Source organism: Theropithecus gelada, chromosome 10 (assembly GCF_003255815.1).
Source record: "Theropithecus gelada isolate Dixy chromosome 10, Tgel_1.0, whole genome shotgun sequence".
In the NCBI taxonomy this organism is placed as follows: Eukaryota; Metazoa; Chordata; class Mammalia; order Primates; family Cercopithecidae; genus Theropithecus; species Theropithecus gelada.
In genome coordinates, this window is record NC_037678.1 from 27,668,429 (window position 1) to 27,688,280 (window position 19,852).

At 56.3% G+C, this 19,852-nt stretch overlaps 2 protein-coding genes across 7 annotated transcripts in view; one reads left to right on the forward strand and one right to left on the reverse strand.

Moving 5' to 3' along the window:
- Positions 1 to 14,729, forward strand: part of LOC112633755 — a 65,224-nt gene extending 50,495 nt beyond the window's left edge. Inside the window, exons 4-6 of one of the 2 annotated variants that reach the window (XM_025400661.1) lie at positions 3,717 to 3,865; positions 13,453 to 13,625; positions 14,323 to 14,729. In XM_025400661.1, the coding sequence (XP_025256446.1) occupies positions 3,717 to 3,865; positions 13,453 to 13,625; positions 14,323 to 14,379 (379 nt within the window). In that variant the 3' untranslated portion in view covers positions 14,380 to 14,729. Of the gene's footprint in view, positions 1 to 3,716; positions 3,866 to 7,106; positions 7,589 to 13,452; positions 13,626 to 14,322 lie in introns of those variants that run through there. The other variant, XR_003121577.1, reaches the window with a different exon arrangement.
- Positions 3,497 to 18,327, reverse strand: ADORA2A (adenosine A2a receptor). Of its 5 annotated transcripts, none has more exons than XM_025400645.1 (4): positions 18,165 to 18,321; positions 12,559 to 12,753; positions 12,151 to 12,499; positions 3,497 to 5,272 (listed from the first exon to the last, which is right to left on the reverse strand). In XM_025400645.1, exons 3-4 carry the CDS (start codon positions 12,471 to 12,473, stop codon positions 4,366 to 4,368), a joined length of 1,230 nt encoding a protein of 409 aa, XP_025256430.1. In that variant the 5' UTR covers positions 12,474 to 12,499; positions 12,559 to 12,753; positions 18,165 to 18,321; the 3' UTR covers positions 3,497 to 4,365. The 5 variants fall into 5 exon arrangements, with proteins under 5 accessions (XP_025256430.1, XP_025256429.1, XP_025256428.1 ...); XM_025400644.1 differs by lacking the exon at positions 18,165 to 18,321 and adding exons at positions 13,160 to 13,265; positions 13,519 to 13,769 and having other exon boundaries at positions 12,151 to 12,753; XM_025400643.1 differs by having other exon boundaries at positions 12,151 to 12,753; positions 18,165 to 18,327.
- Positions 18,328 to 19,852: the final 1,525 nt, after the last annotated feature.

The window sequence follows — 19,852 nt, forward strand, 5'->3', positions numbered from 1 at the left end:
CTAAGCTGCTCTTTCTCCTCTGGAAAAAGGGTTGAACCAGAGTCTCACAAGGTGCTTCTCATAGCTAGCTTCTGTGTTCTGTGTGTCCATCCCCCTCTTTTAAGGTTGTGTGAGTCATCTGACATTCTCCTGCCCCCTCCCTTGGCTCTGCAGCCTGACAGGGGCTGTCCTAACAATGACAGTAACTGCTAATGATGAGTGACAGCAGCAATGAGGGGCACCTTGGGAGAGAGGGGGGATGGGTGTGGGGAGGAGGGGAAGGTGGTAACCTTGCACACTGAGCAGTAAGGGTCAGGGAGGGAGCCACTTGCCTCACAGCACACCTGGGTCTTCCTAAGTTCTGTACCCTCTAAAGTAACTTCTCCCACCAGCAGAGGGGCATTGCTTGGCATGCTCAGAAAACAGTTGTCCGGCACCAGAGCTCAGGGGAGGGTGTCCAACTGGCAAGAGCCCATAGCAGCAGCCATGTGGGGGAGCAGCACAACATCGCACGACAGCAGCAGCATCCCAGGCACAGAGTGCTGGCCTCACCCACCTTCCCTGCGGCCCCAGGAGCAGGGGTGGGCTGGCAGAGCCCTTCCCACATGCTGAGCAGTTGGATTCCCCTGGGTTCTTGTTTCCCCACCACAGTTGAAAAGACCAGTTTCCCATTTCTGGGATACCGAGTCCCAGAAGATGCAGGGAACATCAGCAGCTCATTTCCTCACAGTACCCAGGTGGCCCCTCTTTCCTGCCCTGCTGTGGTTTGCTGTCCCCTGGTCAGTGCACAGAACTGTGGCCCCTACCCAGCTCCCTGAGCCCCCGGGTGATGCCTCCCAGAGGATAGGGCCTTAATCCAACCCGATTAAGGTAGGGTTTCAGGAGGGGTGGTTAGAGGAGGAGGGTGAAAGGGAGCCCTCCAGCAGGCTTGTTTCTTGTGAGGGCCAGTGATGAGCCGAGACCCAGCTTGAGCCAGATCCCTGCTCTCAGGCCTCCCAGTGGCCTGGCAACACCCACTGTAGAGAGGGGCTGGGGCCATGGAGAACATGGATCTGTGATGGGACCCATATGCGTGGGACAGGCCTGAATGAAGCATATTATCCACCCCCAGCCCTTTGGGAAGGGCAGGGAGAGGGTGGAGAGGGGCCCTTCGACAGAGCTGCAGGGCTTGGAGCAGCCCAGGCCACAGCTCCTGGCAGCCTGGCCCAGGGCAGTGTGGACCGGGACATAGCCTGTACCCCATGGCACTGGGCTGTTGCTCATGCCCTTCGCCAGTCTTCTCATCTCCCTCATGCTGCTGCTGTGGGCACTTATTCCTGTTGAGGTGGGCTCTGCCCACTAGCATGTTTATATGTGCACACATGTATTCTCTTACTGTCTGAGGAATAATGCCTGCATATGTTCAGGTCTGTGCCCATGTGCTTACACTCAGGCCTGCTGAAGGTGGGAACCAACATGGGGTGGGTGTGGACATGGGACCCTAAGCTCCTAAGGACATGAGGAGGCCTGTGCTGTACCACTAGGCTGGAGCTGGCCCTGGGAGGACTAGGGCCCATTTGTACCTAGAAGCTTTTGCTGAGCCCCTGGCCCTGTTCTCCCAGCCCCAAAGCCTACACCCATCTAGCTCAGTACTCAAAGCCTGGTTCCCAAGGTCTCAGAAAAGGCTGGAGAGATGAGGTTTCATTCTTCCCTACTTTTGTGGTTCTCTTTCTGGCCTCTTCCCACCAATTGCTCATGAGGACTGGCAGCTTCTGTGTTCTTGGTCTTCTCAGGCACACCCCAGCCACTGTTCCACCCTCAGCCCACAGCCAGTGCAGATCCTAGGAGGGAGGAAGCTGGTGTGGACAGGAGGCAGTGCATTTGTATCAGTGGCTCCTTATAGGTTGTCCTGGCTGTCCATAAGAACCCCCTAGGGAATTACTTGATCTACCCTGGCCAATTAATCCAGTGTCTCTGAGGCAAGGTACTCAGGCTTTGGTGCTGATTGAAGCTTCCTAGGTATTTCTCCTGTGCAGCCAGTCTAGAGGACCTCTGAGGATATAACAGTGAGATAGCTAAAACAATCCTGTGTTGGTTTTGGGACAGTTTTGCAGGCATCCATATACTAAAAGTGTAAAGAAGTACAATGGAAAGGGCTGGGTGCGGTGGCTCATGCCTGTAATCCCAGCACTTTGGGAGGCCGAGGCAGGTGGATCATGAGGTCAGGAGTTCGAGACCAGCCTGGCCAACATGGTGAAACCCCGTCTCTACTAAAGATACACAAAAAGTTAGCCAGGCATGGTGGCATGTGCCTGTAGTCCCAGCTACTCGGGAGGCTGAGGCAGGAGATTCACTTGAACCTGGGAGGTGGAGGTTGCAGTGAGCTGAGATTGTGCCACTGCACTGCACTCCAGCCTGAGCAACAGAGCAAGTCCCCGTCTCAAAGAAGAAGAAAGAAGAAGAAGAAAGAAGGAAGAAGGAAGAAGGAAGAAGGAAGAAGGAGGAGGAGGAGGAGGAGGAGGAGGAGGAGGAGGAAGGAGGAGGAAAGAAGAAGAAGAAGAAGAGCAAGAAGAAGAGCAAGAAGAGCAATGGAAAGAAATGAAATTCAGGAAACTGGTTGTTTCCAGGCCTAGGAGGCAGGGTAATGATGGGCAGGGGTCAGATCCAACATTGTCATGTTTCAGTTCTTAAGCAGAGTGCTAAGGACATGATGTTTTATACTTTTTGGTTTGGTTCAAATAGTTCATCATAAGTTAATGGAAAAAAAGAACATGGATTTTACAGTCAGATAGACCTGGGTTTTAAGTTCACTTCTGCCACTTACTAGCTGTGTGACCTGGAGCAAGCATGTAACCTCTCTGGGCTTGTTAATCATCTGTAAAACAGGGCTCACAGGGCTATGTGAGGATTACCCTTGACATTCGAACACTCCTTCCGGAAACCCAGAGTGAATGAGACCAAACCGGGACAATCACAGCTCCCCACGAACCTCAGGCAGGGGCAGGTTGCTAAACGCCTTCCAGGCCTCAAACTTCTCCATCACAGAAAGATGGCACCACCTCCTCAGGCAGGAGACCCCTGAGGCCGGGGTCAGAGCAAAAACACCCCTTCCTTCTAGGTTTCTTTTGTTAAGAATAGAAGGAGGGGGATTCTAGGGGAAGGCAGTGTAGTCCCTGCCCAGATCTGTTTGCAGATACCTCTGTGACCTCTGCTAAAGGGTGGAGCAGGGCAGGGGTAGCAGGTCACAGTTCCGAGAAGGTAACATACAAAGAGATCTTCCCTTAAAGATGTAGGAAGATAAGGAGGGAGGGAGTTGCTGGGGAAAGCCCCTTCTCCCACAGCCCCTGTGGGCCCTCATAGAAATGCAGGTTGGATTGTGGTGCAGCCAGGCAGCCTGTCCCCTCGAGGACAGGAGCCTGGGGAGGGCCCCTGGGGCAGGCAGGGTGTCTGCACATACGCACACACTCTCTCATACACAACACATGCCGGTATGTGTGCACAGGCCTAGCTATGGAGTAGGAAACGAACTCAGACACCATTCTTATTTGGACAAGCTTAAAACACGATGTGGCTCATTTTTATTTTATCTCAGAAAAACACATTCCCTTTAGAAGGAAAGGCAGTTAGACAAGGCCTCTCACCGGGTAGCTCTGTGCTACTCAGTACATGCCAGTGGCCTGCCAGCCCCAACCTCTCCCCTGGGGCCTGGGCCCATGCTCTGGCACTGCTCCGTTACAACTCCCTGTCCTTGATCCCAGATTTGTCACTCCAAGAGATGGCCCTGGGACTGAGAAGTGGATGGCAGCCGTGACAGCGGGAGAGGACTGCCTGAGGCTCCCGGGCAGAGGCTCTGGTGCCAGGTTTAGCAGCAGGACTGACAGCAGACCCAGCAGCCAGGGAGTGAAAGGTAATAAAATAAAAAGGGTTTCCTCACACTTACATTTTTCCTGGAAAAAAGTCAAATGTCACCTCTGGGCCCAGCAGCTCCTGAACCCTAGGAGAGTCTAGGGAGACTGGTGTGTGGGTGGCAGGAGGCTGTTGGAGCCACTCCCCAGCCTCAGGGCCAAGCCAGTCTGCTGTGCCCAAGCTGCTCTGTGGACAAGGTGGTGCTTCCAGATGCTTCTGCAGTGGAGGGCTGGGCCCTGCCCAGTAAAGATGCTGCTGGTGCTGTGGCCCCCACCTGGTGCAAGGCCTCACAGCATGAAACGTCTGCTTCCTCAGACCCCAAGCCCTTCTTGCTGGGCCTCATGCTGCTCCAGCCTGGGGCTCCCTCCTCTCAGTCCAAAGTAGGAACTGGCTGCCCTCGGGGTCTCCTGGCACTCTCTCTTTTCTCCCAACGTGACTGGTCAAGCCAACCAGAAAGATAAAGATTTCCTTCCCTTAGGAAGGGGCAAACTCCATGGATCATCAGGACACTCCTGCTGCACCCTGGGCCAGGGGGTCGTCTAGGCCAGGGGGCTCTGGGCACACTCCCTTGAGCTCATGGCTAAGGAGCTCCACATCTGGGAGGCTCGTGTTCCCCTGGGACTCTTGGGTACTCCCTCCACTCACCAGCCCCAGGGCATAGCCATTGGGCCTCCGCTCAGGGTGGGGAGCACTGCCGTTGGCCCACACTCCCGGCGGGTGGCCGTTGAGACGGAGGCTGACCTGCTCTCCATCACTGCCATGAGCTGCCAAAACCCGGGCACTGGTGCCAGCTGCCTTGAAAGGTTCTTGCTGCCTCAGGACATGGCTGCGAATGATCTTGCGGAACGTCTGGCGGAACTCGCGGATACGGTAGGCGTAGATGAAGGGATTCACAACCGAATTGGTGTGGGAGAGGACGATGGCCAGGTACATGAGCCAGAGAGGGGCGTGGTTGCAGTCGGGGCAGAAGAAAGTGAAGCAGTTGATGATGTGTAGGGGCAGCCAGCAGAGGGCAAAGAGCCCCACAATGATGGCCAGCGACTTGGCAGCATGAACCTCCTTCTGCAGTGTGGACCGTGCCCGTTCCCCTGGCAGAGGCTGGCTCTCCATCTGCTTCAGCTGTCGTCGCGCCGCCAGGAAGATACGCAAATAGACACCCAGCATGAGCAGCAGGGGCACAAGCACACAGGCAAAGAAGTTGAAGTACACCATGTAGTTCATGGGGACCACATCCTCAAAGAGACAGGCCACCTGGCCCTCCCCGCAGCCCTGGGAGTGGTTCTTGCCCTCCTTTGGCTGACCGCAGTTGTTCCAACCCAGCATGGGAGTCAGGCCGATGGCAAACGACAGCACCCAGCAGATGGCAATGATGCCCTTAGCCCTTGTGCCAGTCACCAAGCCATTGTACCTGGGGAGAAGAGACCAGCATCAGAGATCTGAGAAACCAGGGTTAAGCAGGGCAAGAGTTCAGAACCCCAGAGCAGCACCCTCTTCCCCTTTTCCTGACTATAAGGTCTTGGACCAGTCATTTCCTGCCACCTCACCCCAGCATCCTCTTCTGTTAAGTGGAAGTAATATGCCTTGCCTTTTTCACAGGCCGCTGGGAGGTAACAGGAGCGCAGGCACCCAAGAAATGGAAACCCATGTACAAACGTCCAGATGGTCATTGAGGAGTTTTTGGAGTAGTCCTGGCACTTAGTTTGGTTGGAGGGAATTAACGCATGATTTTTTGAGGGGGAAAACATTATTTTTCTCTAAAGGGAAATGCGTCGTAGCCTTAACCAAGATCAATCACTTCCATGTTGGTCGCAGCCTTAACCAAGATCAGTCACCTCCATGTTGGTTGATCTTGGTTAAGGCTACGACAGGCTTCCCTTTGGAGAGTGGGAAGGGGTCTGGAGGGTGGCCTCACTGGTTAGGGGCAGTACCAGCCAGATCAGACCTGTAGGGGATCTAGACCTCTTATACTCCATACCCTGTCTTCTCTTCCCCATTTGCCATTTGACTTGGGGTCTCCAGAAGCCCTTGCGAAGAGGCAGCATGGGGGTAAAAGAGGCGAGGAGGTCCCAGGCCAAAGGAGATGCCATTTCTCCCCTCCAAACCCACCCACAGCCCTCTGGAGAGAAATGAGAGAATTACGTGTTAACATTTACATGGCCATCTTAACATTTGCAAGGAAATACTGAGGTCCAGGGAGACAGTAATCTGCCTGAAATCACTGAGTGAGAGCCAGACAGAAATCCAAGCCTACCGATTCCCAGTCTTATACTCGGGAAATGGCTGGATCTGCCAGCCAGGAAGCAGACCTCAGCCCTGTAGGAAAGGTGGCATAGATTTCATAAAAGAATGGACAAAAAAAAAAAAAATCCCCTAATTTAGGAAGGCAACCTTGATGATCACTGAGGGATGACTTCTGTTTGTAACAGTTTTGATTCTGGCAAGACCAGATTACACTCCCCTCTACCTGGCAGAAACCCTACCCATCCTTCAAGTCCAGGATAGAGATCTCAGAGAAGTTTCCTACTGAAGTGCAGCAGATCCCTACCACATCTGGGCCCCTCGGGGGCAGGGCTTTCCTACATCCATCTCTGCATTGTCAGCTCTGAGACAGGGACACTCAGAAGGTGCAAGAAGCCTGGGCGGGGTGGCTCACGTCTGTAATGCCAGCACTTTGGGAGGCCAAGGCAGGCAGATCACGAGGTCAGGAGATCGAGACCATCCTGGCTAACATGGTGAAGCCCCATCTTTACTAAAAATACAAAAAATTAGCTGGGCATGGTGGCGGGCACCTGTAGTCCCAGCTACTCGGGAGGCTGAGGCAGGAGAATGGCATGAACCTGGGAGGCAGAGCTTGTAGTGAGCCGAGATCGAGCCACTACACTCCAGCCTGGGTGACAGAGCAAGATTCCATCTCCAAAAAAAAAAAAGAAGGTGCAAGGAAAGATGTGCTCTACTTAACTCTGGAGCTGGGAACATCCACAGAAACCATCTCATCTATGGGTAGTGAACAGGCGCCTACAGGTAGCACACACAGGAGGCAGCTGGTGGGGCGTTTACCTGGTCTTCACCGCCATGCAAAATGCGTGCCTGCTGTTACCAGATCTCAGGTGGGGCTGAGGAGATGGTTTTCTGGGTATAATCTCCTCAGATTTAAATTTTGTTAACTTATTCAAATTACAGAGAAAAAGAGAAACCCTGGTGGCTTCTGATCTCTTATGTGGTCCAATCTTCTTGTTTTACAGGTGGGTAAATTGAGGCCCGAGGAGAGGAATGGACTTGCTGTGGACATTCCAAGAGCCCAGAGACAACTCAGGCCAAGGTGAGTCTGTCTGTTCTGAATTTCTTAGGTCATTTCTGAATCCAAACAGTAACCAGACAAGCCCATTCTCAGGAGCTCCTCAGCTCCATTCCATGGGGGCTTGGTTACCTGCAACAGGGCCTCAACAGGAGGGTCACAGACTTGCTCATTGCTTCCAAGCAACAGGGAGCTGGCACTGCCCTGCCTCTTGTTGGACTCGCAAACATAAAATCTCAGGCTCTCTCATTGTCACATCTACATTACATAGCACTGACTCTGTGCCAGACACCATTCTTAGTGCTTTGCAAACAGTAATTTATATAGTCCTCATTGACTGGGAAGCTATATTAATTCTGACATTATTCCTGAGAAAAGCATATCCCTCCCTGGGTTCCAGCCCTGTAAACAGGAATGTTTTAAAACTTTGTCTCTCTGAGCCTCAGTTTCTTCATTTGTAAAATGGGACCAAGTCCTGGACCTGTCAGCACTCTGCCCTCTAAGGGCAGAATGGAGAATCAGTGGGTGGAAATTATAGGGAGGCAGATTGTGGCTTAGGGTAGGTAAGACTTTTTCAGCTGAGCTGTTCACAGGAGAGATGGACTGCCTCAGGCAATAGTGAGTTTCCTGTCATTTGAGGCAACAGAGCAGAGCCAAGCAGCCACAGGGGTGTTGCAGAGCTGCCTGGGCCCTGGGCCACCTGCTTTGCTGGTTTTCAAACTGTTCTCAGCAGCAAACCTTGTCGCCCACATTCCCAGGCAGTCACAGAGGTGAAGCTGCTGGGGAAGGGAAGGGGCTTATTAAATGTTTATTGAATCAGTGAATTGGTGGGGACAGCAGAGCCAACCCGAAGGCTTCTGGGAACACAGTGTGGAAATCCCTGGTCTGTCCAATTGTTTACTTGTACAGAAGAGGGAACCCACAAGGGGAGTCTTCCACTGCACTCTGCAAAGAAAGCCCCATGTGGGGACAGAAACAAAACATACCTTAATAGCACTTGACTATATATGCAAAGAATATCTCTGGAAGGATTCTTAACATGGCCTTGCAGGCAGGGAACTGGGGGTGGGGAACCAGGGGGGTGTGGAGAACAGCTTTCTACTATACTATACTCTTTTGTTCCTTTTTAATGTTTTAGCGTGGGCAAAACATTACTCATTTTTTTAAAAAAACACAAATAGAGTAAGTTTATTTAAAAGAAATCCCCATAGGCTGAGAGCCCTGGACCCTGGTGCCCAGGGAGTGGGGACAGCATCAGGGCCCAAATGGAATCACAGCTGAGCCTCAGCCAGGCCCAGCAATGTACCCTGGGCTGCATCTGTGACTCATACACTCACATCTTGCCCTCCTAGACCCCAAACATTGACCTTCCAGCTGAAAGGGATGCCAAGGCCGTCTAGCATGACATGCCGCCACTCTGGGATGCCCAGGCGTGTCAGAGAATGTGGGTCCCAGAGCTGCTGCCCACCCCTTGTGGAGGTGCCCTCTGCAGCCCTGTGTCCCCTGGCTTGCAGGCTGCCCCTTTCTGGGGATCTCCATTACCCACATTGGGGGCTAACCCTATGGTCCAAGAATATGCCCCATGATTCCAGGTGGGGCTTTATGTGCACGTGTCCCACCCTGAAGAGTAGGTGGAGCTTTCGTAAGTTGTCCAAAGGAGTCATTGATCCAAGAACTGAAGAGCCATGGACCAACAGGGGAAACCTCCATTCCTTCCCCCGGTATGAACAGGCCTGACTTGGCCTCCACGCTTCCTGCCCATGCTGTTCATCTCTCTCTGTCACTTGGCAGCCAGGCCACCCTTCCCTGACCAGTGCTCACATGCTCATTCCTTCCTCAGGGTTTTGTCTCAGGCTTTGCCCCCCACCTGACACACCTGCTGCCCCCACACTCATGCCAGTGAGACCCTGCCTGCCCATCCTGCAAGACCCACTGGGTGGCACCTCCTCCAGGGAGCCCTCTCTCCCAATCCTGCCCTCTTAGAAGTCTTAGGACTTCGGGTCTCACCACCAACTGCCACCTGCACCTTGGCCTGTTCCTCAACCAGCGAGGGAATCCACCAGGGGCTGCTGTGAGAGCCAGGGGACAGTGAGGCAAAAGTCCCCTGGGAACTGGGAAAAGCAGCCCGTGTCTCTCGCCCTGAATTCTCTATCCTCTGGGGACACAGAGAGCTACATCACTGCCTCTGGCCTGGAGTCTTTCTCACAGAGTTCCTCGACTAGGCCCTGTGCTAGCCCAACAGGTTCCTTGAACTTGGAAAATAATAGATTTTTCCAAAACGGAATTCTTTTTTTAAAAAAAAGTTAATGGAGAGTGGGGCAGGCCTGAGGCTAGACCCAGGGCTAGCTGAATGGACCTTTCTGAGTGGAGCAGGAAACGGCATGTAGAGGAGGCTGGATTCCCAGCTGAGAAAGGAGGAGGGAGGATCCCGAGCCAGGCTGCAACTCCAGCTCAGGCCAGAGTGTCTCCAAGTTCCCTTCATACCCCGCTTGCTCTCGGGAGCCCACATGGACACCTCCACATGCCCAGCGGCCCAGGGGCCTTGAGGAACAGGAAAGCGAAGGGATCTAAGGACCAGGAACAGCCTGAAGGGCCCTGGAGTCCATCCGCATCAGGAGACACCAGAGGGAAGAACTCTGATGTCCTTCCCTGCTCTGGCCTCCCCATGAGTTCATGAGTAACAGGAGGGTCAGAACATCCGCCTGGCCATAGTGCAGGCCAAGAGGATGACAGGAGATGCTGAGCTGATATCCTTTGGCAGCTGTAAAGCTCTCTGCCCACGAGGGAGGATGAACATCATCGTCGTCATCCTCTCCAGGGCCCTCTGCAGAAGAGACCAGCCTAAGCCTTGCAGAGCCTCATGGAGCACAGTCAAATGGCTCAAGGTCTGGGTGGAACTAAGGTCCAGCTCCAAGAAAGCTGGGATGAGATGGGTAGAGGATAGGGGGCAGCAGGTCCATGGCTCTGAACCCAAAGATCTGAATCCCTACCCTCCCTACCCCGCCAACCCTTCTCAGGGTCCCTGTCACCCCATCCACTCACTGGACCTTCAGAACACCGTTGTGAGCTCAGAGGGGCAGAGAGACTTATTTTATTTTATGGATGAGGAAATGGGCCCAGAGAGAGGCAGCTAACTTTCCACAGCCACACAGCACATCTGTCTTACTTCATAGGGAGCCATTCTCTCAACTCTCAGAAAACAGAGGAGGAAAGGGAGAGACAAAAGAGAAAAAAAGTCGAGCTCCTTTAAACTGAGAACAGCAGCCCTGATCACGCCCTCTGAATCAGAGAAAAAATGAGAGCTTGGCCTCTGCTTCCCCACGGAGCATCCCATCAGTGTGCAGACTCAGCTCGGTTCCCTGAAGTCAGCTCCAGTCCTTTGTTCTCTGGCCCACCCGGGCACCTGCAGACAGGGCCCCTCCTGGGCCTCCGTGTTCTGAGCTGCCACTGAACGAACCTGAACTCTGCTCTGCCCGTTGCAGAGCAATGGATGGAGGCTCCCCAGAGACTGCACTTAGAGTCAGACAACCCCTAATTCCATCCCTGTCAGGGCTGGCCAGGGTCCCCTTCTCCTTTGCCAAGGGTTCTAGACTCTCCTGGGATACAGAGCATCTGATAGGGCCGTGTGAGGTCCAGACTTCTCCCCTTCCCTGGAGCAGCCCAATGCAGCTCCTGCTCCCGCTTAGAGCCCAGGTGACAGGGATGGCCACCTGGTGCAGGCTCCGGGAGACAGGCTGCCCATGACCGCTGCCCAGTGACTGAAGTCACAGTGGGGGTCAGGCCACATTTTTTTCCAGGCCTAGCCCCAGCTCCACTACCAACTCGTTGTGTGGCCCAGAAACAGCTGGCTCTCTTCTCTGAGGCTCATTTTCCATCCAGAAGATGAGAGGAAATGACCTCTAAGGGCCCCCTGGGTTTGACACTCTAAATTTCCATTTGCTCATTTAGCTGGGTCCTCCTTCCTGCTGGGGCACCCTCAACCTGAGTGGGGCTGCTGTGGCTTCCTCTTTAGATAAGCACCCACCAGTCTCAGATAATTCACCACAGAGATGGTACACTCTGCTCCCTGACTCTCAAGAGGCACCACCTCAAGCCTCATGCATGGCCTCAGGGCCCACAACCACCCAGGCTGCGGAATCCAGCTCCATGGCGGCAGGGCCAGGAGGTGGGACAGAAGGCCTCTGAAGTCCCCAAGGGAGGGATGCACTTTCTAGCCTCATCTATGGCCTGGGTAGGTGGAATCCACGCCGAGTAAACTCAGCCTCTGGGAAAATCTTCATTTACACAATACTTGGCTGAAGTCACTTCACAAAAGATTCACCATAAAAATCCCCTCCAACAGCCAGCCCCTGAGCACACTGGCTGCCTCCAAAACCATGAGTCCTTGGTGACTCGAGGAGCAACAAAAATTTGCATATAGGTCCAAGTGACTCACTGTGGCATTCAGCCAAGTCACTTCCCCTCTCTGGGTCATTTTCCTAATATGCACACTGCAAGGCTGGCCCAGAGGAGCTGGGGGAATGCAGGTGGCGGGCGGCTCCTAGCACTGAGGTCCTGTGGTTTCCCCTGGCTCCCCGCTCCACCCCAGCATCATGCGGGGAGTTTTGCTCGTGTGTGAGGAATGGCCCAGACACACCCACTGGCAGCACGTGGGTCACCGGGACCAGAGCTCCCTGCTAAGCCCAATGCCATACCCTGGCCACACTCATCTGCCAAAAACCAGAGCACAGTTGGCTTCAGGCAGCCTAGGGGAACCCAGGCCTCCTGGGAGGGCCAGGCTGCCCTGCGCCCACAGGGATCAGTCAGTTCAGCATGACTGCTGGCCACGTGCTGGCCCTGGAGAGCCCCTGCTGAGCCCAGGGCCCCGTCACCAGCTCACCATGCTGACACTGCAGACTAGGCCCTGACCCCAGGCTCACCCTGGCCCCGGGCACAGACCAAAGCCTGGGCACCAACAGCCTTTGCACAGATGTAACCCTGGCCCTGCTCACCGGAGCGGAATGCGGATGGCGATGTAGCGGTCAATGGCGATGGCCAGGAGGCTGAAGATGGAGCTCTGCGTGAGGACCAGGACAAAGCAGGCAATGAAGAGGCAGCCGTGGCAGGCAGCACAGAACCCGGTGCTGATGGTGATGGCAAAGGGGATGGCGAGCACGCCCACTGCGATGTCGGCCGCCGCCAGCGACACCACGAAGTAGTTGGTGACATTCTGTAGGTTGCTGTTGAGCCACACGGCCCAGCACACCAGAACATTGCCCAGGATGGCCAGCACAGCAATGGCCAGCTCCACCGTGATGTACACCGAGGAGCCCATGATGGGCACGGCCACAGACAGGCAGGCTCAGCACGGACGCGGGCTGGGCCAGCTCACGGTCCATCGCTGCAGCCCAGCCTCCCGCCTGGCTCCCAGCCTGGCCCAGGCGGAGGGGCCCAGGCCCCTAAGCCCCTTCCTCACAGGAGCCAAGTGCAGCCCTGCTGGGGTGCTCTCCAAGGGCTTTTTCACAGAGGACTCTGAGTCTCCTGAAACCAGGCCCTCTCCAGGGGTTCTGGCAGCAGCATCATGGCTCAGCCCAGCTTCAGGGTTCCCGAGGCACCTGCAAAGGGACAGCCGATAAGGAGCTGAACCATCTGCAGAGGGCGGGCCCTGCAGAAAGTGCCACCCCTAGCCCCACACCCACCCTGGCCCCCTGAAGACCCTACAGCTTCAGATCCCACCCCACCCACAGGCCAGGTGTTAGCCTGAGGATGGCCCCCAACTCCGCCCAGCCCCATGCCCTGCCCTGTCTCCTGTGGTCATAACCAGGAGGCGAGAGAGGTAGGAATTTGACCCTCACTTTAGAGGACACCCAGAGAAGTCACTGAGCAAGACTGGTTCCCCTGGTCCAATAGAATTCCCACTAAGACTCTCACGCAAACCCCTCCCAAGGAGGCAGCCCCTTCTCCCAGGCTCTGCAGAACGAGTAGCACCATGGCCAGGCGCCTGCCAGGACTCCAGCTCACCCCAGCACTATCCATGGCTCCCTGCATTCCCTGCTGTGCGCACTGGGGTCACGGTGCCTCCCACTCTAAACTCAGGGCCAAGGATCAGCTGCAGTCTGTTTTTTTCCTGGGGGGGCCAGGAACCTGTTAAAGTCTGTCACTGTGTTGGCCCCCCATGCTCAGCCTCTTAGGTCTCCTATGGCAGCCTGACCAGTCTCCTGGGTCCTGGATCATGGCCAGCCCCATGACATTCCCTCCCAGAAAAGCCCCTCCCTTCCCAGGCTCTCCCAGTCCCACCCACCTTCTCTCGCCAGGCCAGCTTCTCAGCCCCCTTGGCCCACTCCATCCCGTCAGCTCTCCCAGGAACTACCAGCACCCACCTAAGGGACACCAGCCGCCCTATGAAAGGACAGGCCAGAGACCCCTGGAGCTCGGATGTGGAAGGATGTGGGGAGCCGCCTGGTCCTTTCTCCCACTGCCGCAGAGGGTAAGCCCTCTCACACTGCGCCCGAACCCGCTGCCTCCAGGTGCCCCCACCAGACAGCTGCAGTCAGGGCCGGGGGCGGTGCTGCAGCTGACTGTGAGCTTCCACTCGGAGGGAGCTGCCTCACCTCCCTCCTCCCACACCCTCTCCCTCACCTGCTCCTCTGCCTGGCTGACACCAGGAATGACTAACTGGAGTTTGGTCCCCGGCAGAAAGCAGGTATGGAACCAGGACTCACTGAGGGACTCTGGGAAAGAATGCTTTTCTCTTCTGGGCCTCAGTTTCCTCATTGATACGGTGAGGCAGGTGGACCCCAAATGACCTCTAGGGGCTATGCCAGCTCTCACATATGATTCTATGAGAAGGAAATAAACATTTAAAATGGCTCCCCTAGAGTCAAAATGGAATTAACTGACATGCCTCAGAAGCAGAAGTCTTGGTTCCCCAGCAGGCCTGAGCCCAGCCCCAATTCCCAGTGTCCCCCTCGAGCCTGTGAATGGTCTGGGTCCAAACGGACCTCTGCCCATTAAATTGCCCCTCTCCGAGAGCTAAGAGGCCCTCAGATCTACCCCCTCCAGTCTTGAAGCCTCATGGGGCCCTGTGAGTGTATGGCCAGCCACCACTGCCTGCCTGGGGACAAGAGGTCAGAGGCTCCTTTCACGTGGACTCGGGCAGCCACCTCATCTCTCTTCTCTTTCAGGACATGAGGGACGGAGCAGGATTGGCAACCTGGAGAGAAAGTCACTCCTGGTCCTGAGCCCTGTTCAAAGGGTCAGGCTCCCCTCTACCCCACTGTCCATGTGACAGAGCTCAAACAGACCCCAACTTTCCCTCCAACTCCAATGCTGTCAGCACCTCAAGCGGCTGGAACAGGATTGGCACAGGCTGCAGCCATACCTGGGACTGGAGGTTCTCCTGCACCCAACAGGCCCTTTTGCGTCTACTAGGAGGCTTGGAATGGAGCATTGACACAGAAGCAGGAGGAGGAAGGAGAGAGCAGAGACCAGAGACCCTGCAAAAATGGAGGGCCTGCAGCAGCTGGAGAGGGCTGAGTCCTCCCAAGCCCCTGCTTTCCATGGGGCACTTGCCAGGCAGCCACTCACAAAGCATGTCGCTGGCAGGGATGCGCCAGACCAGGTCTCCTGGCACCATCTCTGGCCACACTCAAGGAACACAGTTATCCCTGATGCTCCTGGCCTCTCTCCCTGAGCAGTAGTCACCAGGGCCCACCTGACTCATGATAGCTCCTGCCCAATGGGTACAAGTGGAGCTGGTGCTGGGCCCGGGCTGCCTCCCACCCAGGTGCCTGGCCTGTGGTTCCAAGGTGGCCTCCCAGGCCCAGCACCACCAGCAGCAGCAACAGGCCACTGTCCAGTGAGGCCCAGTGGGTCACTGAGGAGCCGCCTCTACCCAGGGATCCTGCGTCCCACCATGGCCCTCTCTAGGGCATCTGCATTGAAGGATGCCACAACCTTCTGCCAATCTGACCATCCCAGGCGAGAAAGCTGATGCAGCCCCAGACCACACTCCAGATTCAAGGGCCTTGCTGGGGGCAGACAAGGTGGAACATAACATGTCTGCCCAGGTGAGGGAGGACTCCCCAGTCCCACCACTCAGAGCCCTGCTGGTGGGGTCACATCATCGGCACCCGCCTCAGGGGCTGGACTGGTGCCATGCCAGCCGGGATGCCTGGTTTGGGAGGAGCCTGACTGGGGCCTCTGTTTGGCAAGGCTTCCCTGGCAGCTGTGGGTACCTGCCTGTGTACCCCCATTCTCAGGGTCTTCGCACCTTCTGTGCTGTGGGTCCCCACGCTAAACAGCATTAGATACTGATAACCTTCTTGACTACACTGAAGCCAACTTCCTGCTGCCCACCAGCCTCAATGAGGGCAACAGACCCCTCTGCCCTGGCCGGCCTCGCATGGGGCTAAAGACACCCATGGCTCCTGCCGGCAGGGTCCACACAGGCCACCTCGCTGCCCGTCCCCTCCCTCGGCCCCTCCTTGAGCACTCCTGCAGGCTCTCCCAGCTGCTGCCAGCACATCCCGGGTGAGGCTTGCCCGGACCCACAGGCAACTTGGGCCCCTGCCAAGCCAGAATCCACTCTCAGCTGTGCCTTTCTCAGCCCTGAGCAAAGCAGATCAGTGGAGTCAGAGGCACCCTCGGGGCAGGCAGGGGAGGAGTGCGTTCCTCGGGGAAAGGCTGGGAACTACCATAGGCTGGCAAATCGGCCCCGGGCCGGGGCGCCCTGACTTACAGGCTTTGCCTGATTTCTGTGGTGTAAATTCTCCCCTTGTGCCCAGTTTCAAGCTACTAATGTGTCATGGACCAGAACTGGGGAGCAACAGAGTCAGCTGGCCACGATGCCAGCCACTGCTGAGCTGCCAAACCTTATGCATCCCAGGAGGCACCTGCCTAGAGGTCACGCACTGCACTGGACCCTCAGACACAGCTTGTGCAGCCTGCTTAGGAGCTTGGGAAATGACTGTCATCTGTGATCTTGCTGGTCCCAGGAAACCCATTTTACAGATGAGGAAACTGAGGCCCAAAGGCATGAAGCGACCTCTCTCAGCCTTACCAAGAGCACTGGAAGGTGGTGTAGGGCTGGGGCTGTACCCATAGAGAGCACAGCAGCAGGAAGCCTCCTGGGCCTCCAGCTCCCCTCCCTCAGAAGCCTCCCAGAGTGACAGGAAGGTCCGAGGCCCCAGGGAGGGGATGGGGCCAGGATCTGGCAATTTCCTATCCCTCTCTGTTGGCTCTGTGCATCTAATTAATCCTTCAGTCATCTGTTGCTAACCAGGAGGGGAAATTAAATACTAATAATGTAATACTTCTCTGTGATTGCCCCTTGTTGGGGACAGATCAGAGGGCAGATGCTGCCCCATATAGACAGGGGACACATGCTGTGGAACGTGCATAATGCCTCTTGAAAGAACAACCTTATAGGATTCCACGCGGTCAGACTCAAAACTGCTACTTGTTCCTGCCTTCCTCCTCACCTTCCCCAACCCGGCCACTTTAATTAAAACTCCATTTAATCAAAACCCACACATCTTCTGGCTCACGTCTTCTGGTTCCTTGTATGTCACACTAGCAAGGCCCTCTGTACACATGCCCAGATGGTGGCTGTACCCCCCAGAGCCTGCTGCACGGAGGTGCCCACCGGCTTCTAGGCAGTGCCCTGCACATCTGCTCCTGAGTGTGGCTAAGGGCAACGTACAGGGCACAGTGCAGGGACTCGGACCTGCTCCAGCCATGCCTGGCCTTTTCCTGGGCTTCAGAATCCCAGCCTTAGAACCCTCCTGCTACTTTCCCATAACAAATGTTTACCACCTCCACCAGGCCTGGCAGCACCCCAACTGCTGGGCCACAGGGAGGTATGCCCCCCACTGCTGTGCCTGGCCCCATTTGGGCCCTGAGCATATGGCAGGGGATCTCAAAGGAGGAAAGGACCCAGGACATTCTTGGGAGACGGCTGCTGCCCTGCGGTTTCAGGCACTGCAGGCCACTCCCTGTCTCCAAAACCTTGGCTCACCTAAGAGGAGTCGCAAATCAATTTCAAAGCGCAAGAGGTAAATGAAGGCTAAGAAAGGCAAGCAACAGAATACAAAATATGGAGATGAATTCATTCCAGCAGAAAGGAAGGTAATACAGTAATCTAATAATGATTTTAGAGACCTTTAGGATGTCCAAAGATGCAAAGAAAAGAATGGCATCTGTAGACAAGAATGAGAACTTCTGAACCGACTGGCGGAAATGAAACAAGGACAGGTGGATATAAACATGAAATAATACAAAATCCAGGGACTGAAAAACAGAGGGACTGAAATAAGGCATGTGGTGGGCTTCAGGCACACACATGGTGGAAGAGGCGACTGGGGATCTGAAGCTAGTACTGAGGAATTCTCACAGAAATGCCATGAAGAGACCTAGTCTAGGAGGAAACGGTTGAGAGGCATCGGGTAGACTGAGAAGCATCAGCAAGTGGCTTGCGGGAGCTCGGCAGGGACATGGCAGGTCGTGGGCCCCACTATGACTGGCTTTTGGGTGGCGCAGGGGGGCCTGGGCATGAACCTCCCACAGCCCAGGGCCCCAGGATCCCCAAACCCTCCCCAAAAACTCATCAGCGCAGGTGCCTTCCTCACTGCCTGGTGGTGACCAGCCACCCAGCATGGGCTCTGCTTCCCTCCTGCCCTCTGGGGCTGCCCGGTGGCTCCTACTTTAGGCGCTGGGTGCAGGCTGGGCCCAGGACCCAGAGAGACGCCTGGCATCCCTCCCCCACAGCCCGGGTGCGGCTGTGGCTCTCTGCTCCTGGTGGCAGGATGTGGGCAAGATGGGGCCAAGACCCAGCTCCCTGCAGCTGGAGGCTAAGGCCCTGAGCCTGCCTCACAGAGCAGCCCCCACATCGCAGCCCTGGGGCCAGCGCTGGGGGCCCCAGCTCCTGCTCTCCACACCCCCATGTGTCCAGGCTAGGGGCCAGGGAGGCCACAGCCCCCCCTCCTCCCTGCCTGGGCGCCACTCACCCCCTCATACGAGGCTTCGCCTGACAGCCCTCCTCCGAGGGGCCACACCCCGCACAAAGGTGCTGGGGGCCCACGCTGTGCTGAAAGCAGCCTGGCTGGGGGCGGCTCCTGCTCCATGTCACAGTCCCCGAGGCCCGGGAGAGCTTCCCCTCTGCACGCGGCTGCTCACATGTACACAGGCTGCGGTGAGCCACATCACGTCACGTGAAGGATTGGCACCTGCACCTCCCTCAAATGGCGGGCAACACATACTACGCTGCTGAAGGGGGGACAAGGGAGTGTTTCTAGATGGCCCCGAGGACACAGAGCCCAGTAGTCCTGGGCGGGACCCTGTGGGAGGCTTGAAGGGGCCGTGCTGGGTGCAGGGCCTCAGAATGCCCCAGGGTGTCTGCACTGAGGATGGGAGGGGTGAGGACCGGCTGCTGGGTCCCTGGGCAGGTGTGGCAAAGCAGCCCTGGAGGCTGACAGGAGGGCAAGTTGACCAAGCAGAGCCTGGCCACTGCTTCTTCCCCACTGAGCAGCCTCCCCCAGGCTGGCTCAGGGTTTGCAGAGGCCACTGAGGGACCAGAGGTGAGTCCTCCTGTGACACAGGGGCAGACAAACACCAGCCCGGGGCCTCTGGGGAGAAATCTCCTGCCCATACGCCAGAGGAGACACCAAGTGACACCATCGGCCTCCCTCTGCTTGGCCAGCTCCGGCAGCCTCTCCACCAGGTGACGGCTGATGCCAAAGACCAGGGCTGCAGCGGCACATCTGAGGGGTGGGGCATAGAAGGGCAGCAGCAGCAGCCCCTGCCCAGTGACTCCTGGAACAGGCCTCCCCTGTGGGGGGTGGGGGGTGTGGTGAGAGAATCCCCATGGCAACTCACAGAAGCAGCATCTGGGTGGGACTTGGAGGAGAAGGTGAAGGGAGAGAGGTAGCGAGAGATTCTAGCAGAGAAAATGCCTGCGGAGGCCCGAAGCCAGGGTCCTGCCTTCCCTGGGCTCCCATCGCCCCCTGTGCTGGGATAAGGGGCAGTTGCTCTCCTGCTCCTCCCTCCACCTGATCCTCCCCAGTCCCTGACCAGATCCACAGAGTCCAGGCTACAGGGGCCCGGGCCTCCCTCTCTGCCACGAAACTGCCTCTTCCCACCACCCAGAGTCCCAGGCCCTGCGCAGGAGGTGGGCAGTCATGTGGGGGCTCCTCTCTGCACCCCAGCTCCATTCCCTTCCCCATCTGGGCTCCTCTGCTCCTTTCAACCTCTGGACCACCCACCTCCTAGGACCAAGCCCCTCGTGTCAATGGCCCAGACCCCTCTCCTGGGAGCTAGAACCCTCCCTTTCACCAGCTCAGCTCCTGCCTGTGTGGTCTCCTCTCCACAGCATCCTCACCACACATGCCCTAAATCCCCTCAGCCTATGCTTCCCGCCTTCATTCATCCATCCATCCGTCCGTCTGTCCTTCTTCTGCTCTCCTGCGTGCTCAGGGACCAGTTTGTGCTGCAATAGACAAGACAGGCCCCGCAAACACGGTTGGGAAGGCAATTCTAGCTCATTTGGGGTTAGGTGGCTCAGGAATTAGGTCAGTGAGAGGTACTAAGACCTTCTTTGGGTGTCAGGACACAACTAAGAGCCACCAGGGGCTGTGGTCCCACACGGCAGGCACTGCCCAGGCCTCACCTGGACTTTGCAGGACATGATGCCTTCAAGACACATGCTGGCTCCCAGGC

Excerpts from the sequence above, each read along its gene's own strand:
- ADORA2A (XM_025400643.1), bottom strand. The coding sequence starts at position 12,473 with ATGGGCTCCTCGGTGTACATCACGGTGGAGCTGGCCATTGCTGTGCTG. Across the intron at positions 5,273-12,150 it reads GCCATCCGCATTCCGCTCCG|GTACAATGGCTTGGTGACTG; the intron begins GTGAGCAGGGCC and ends TCTTCTCCCCAG.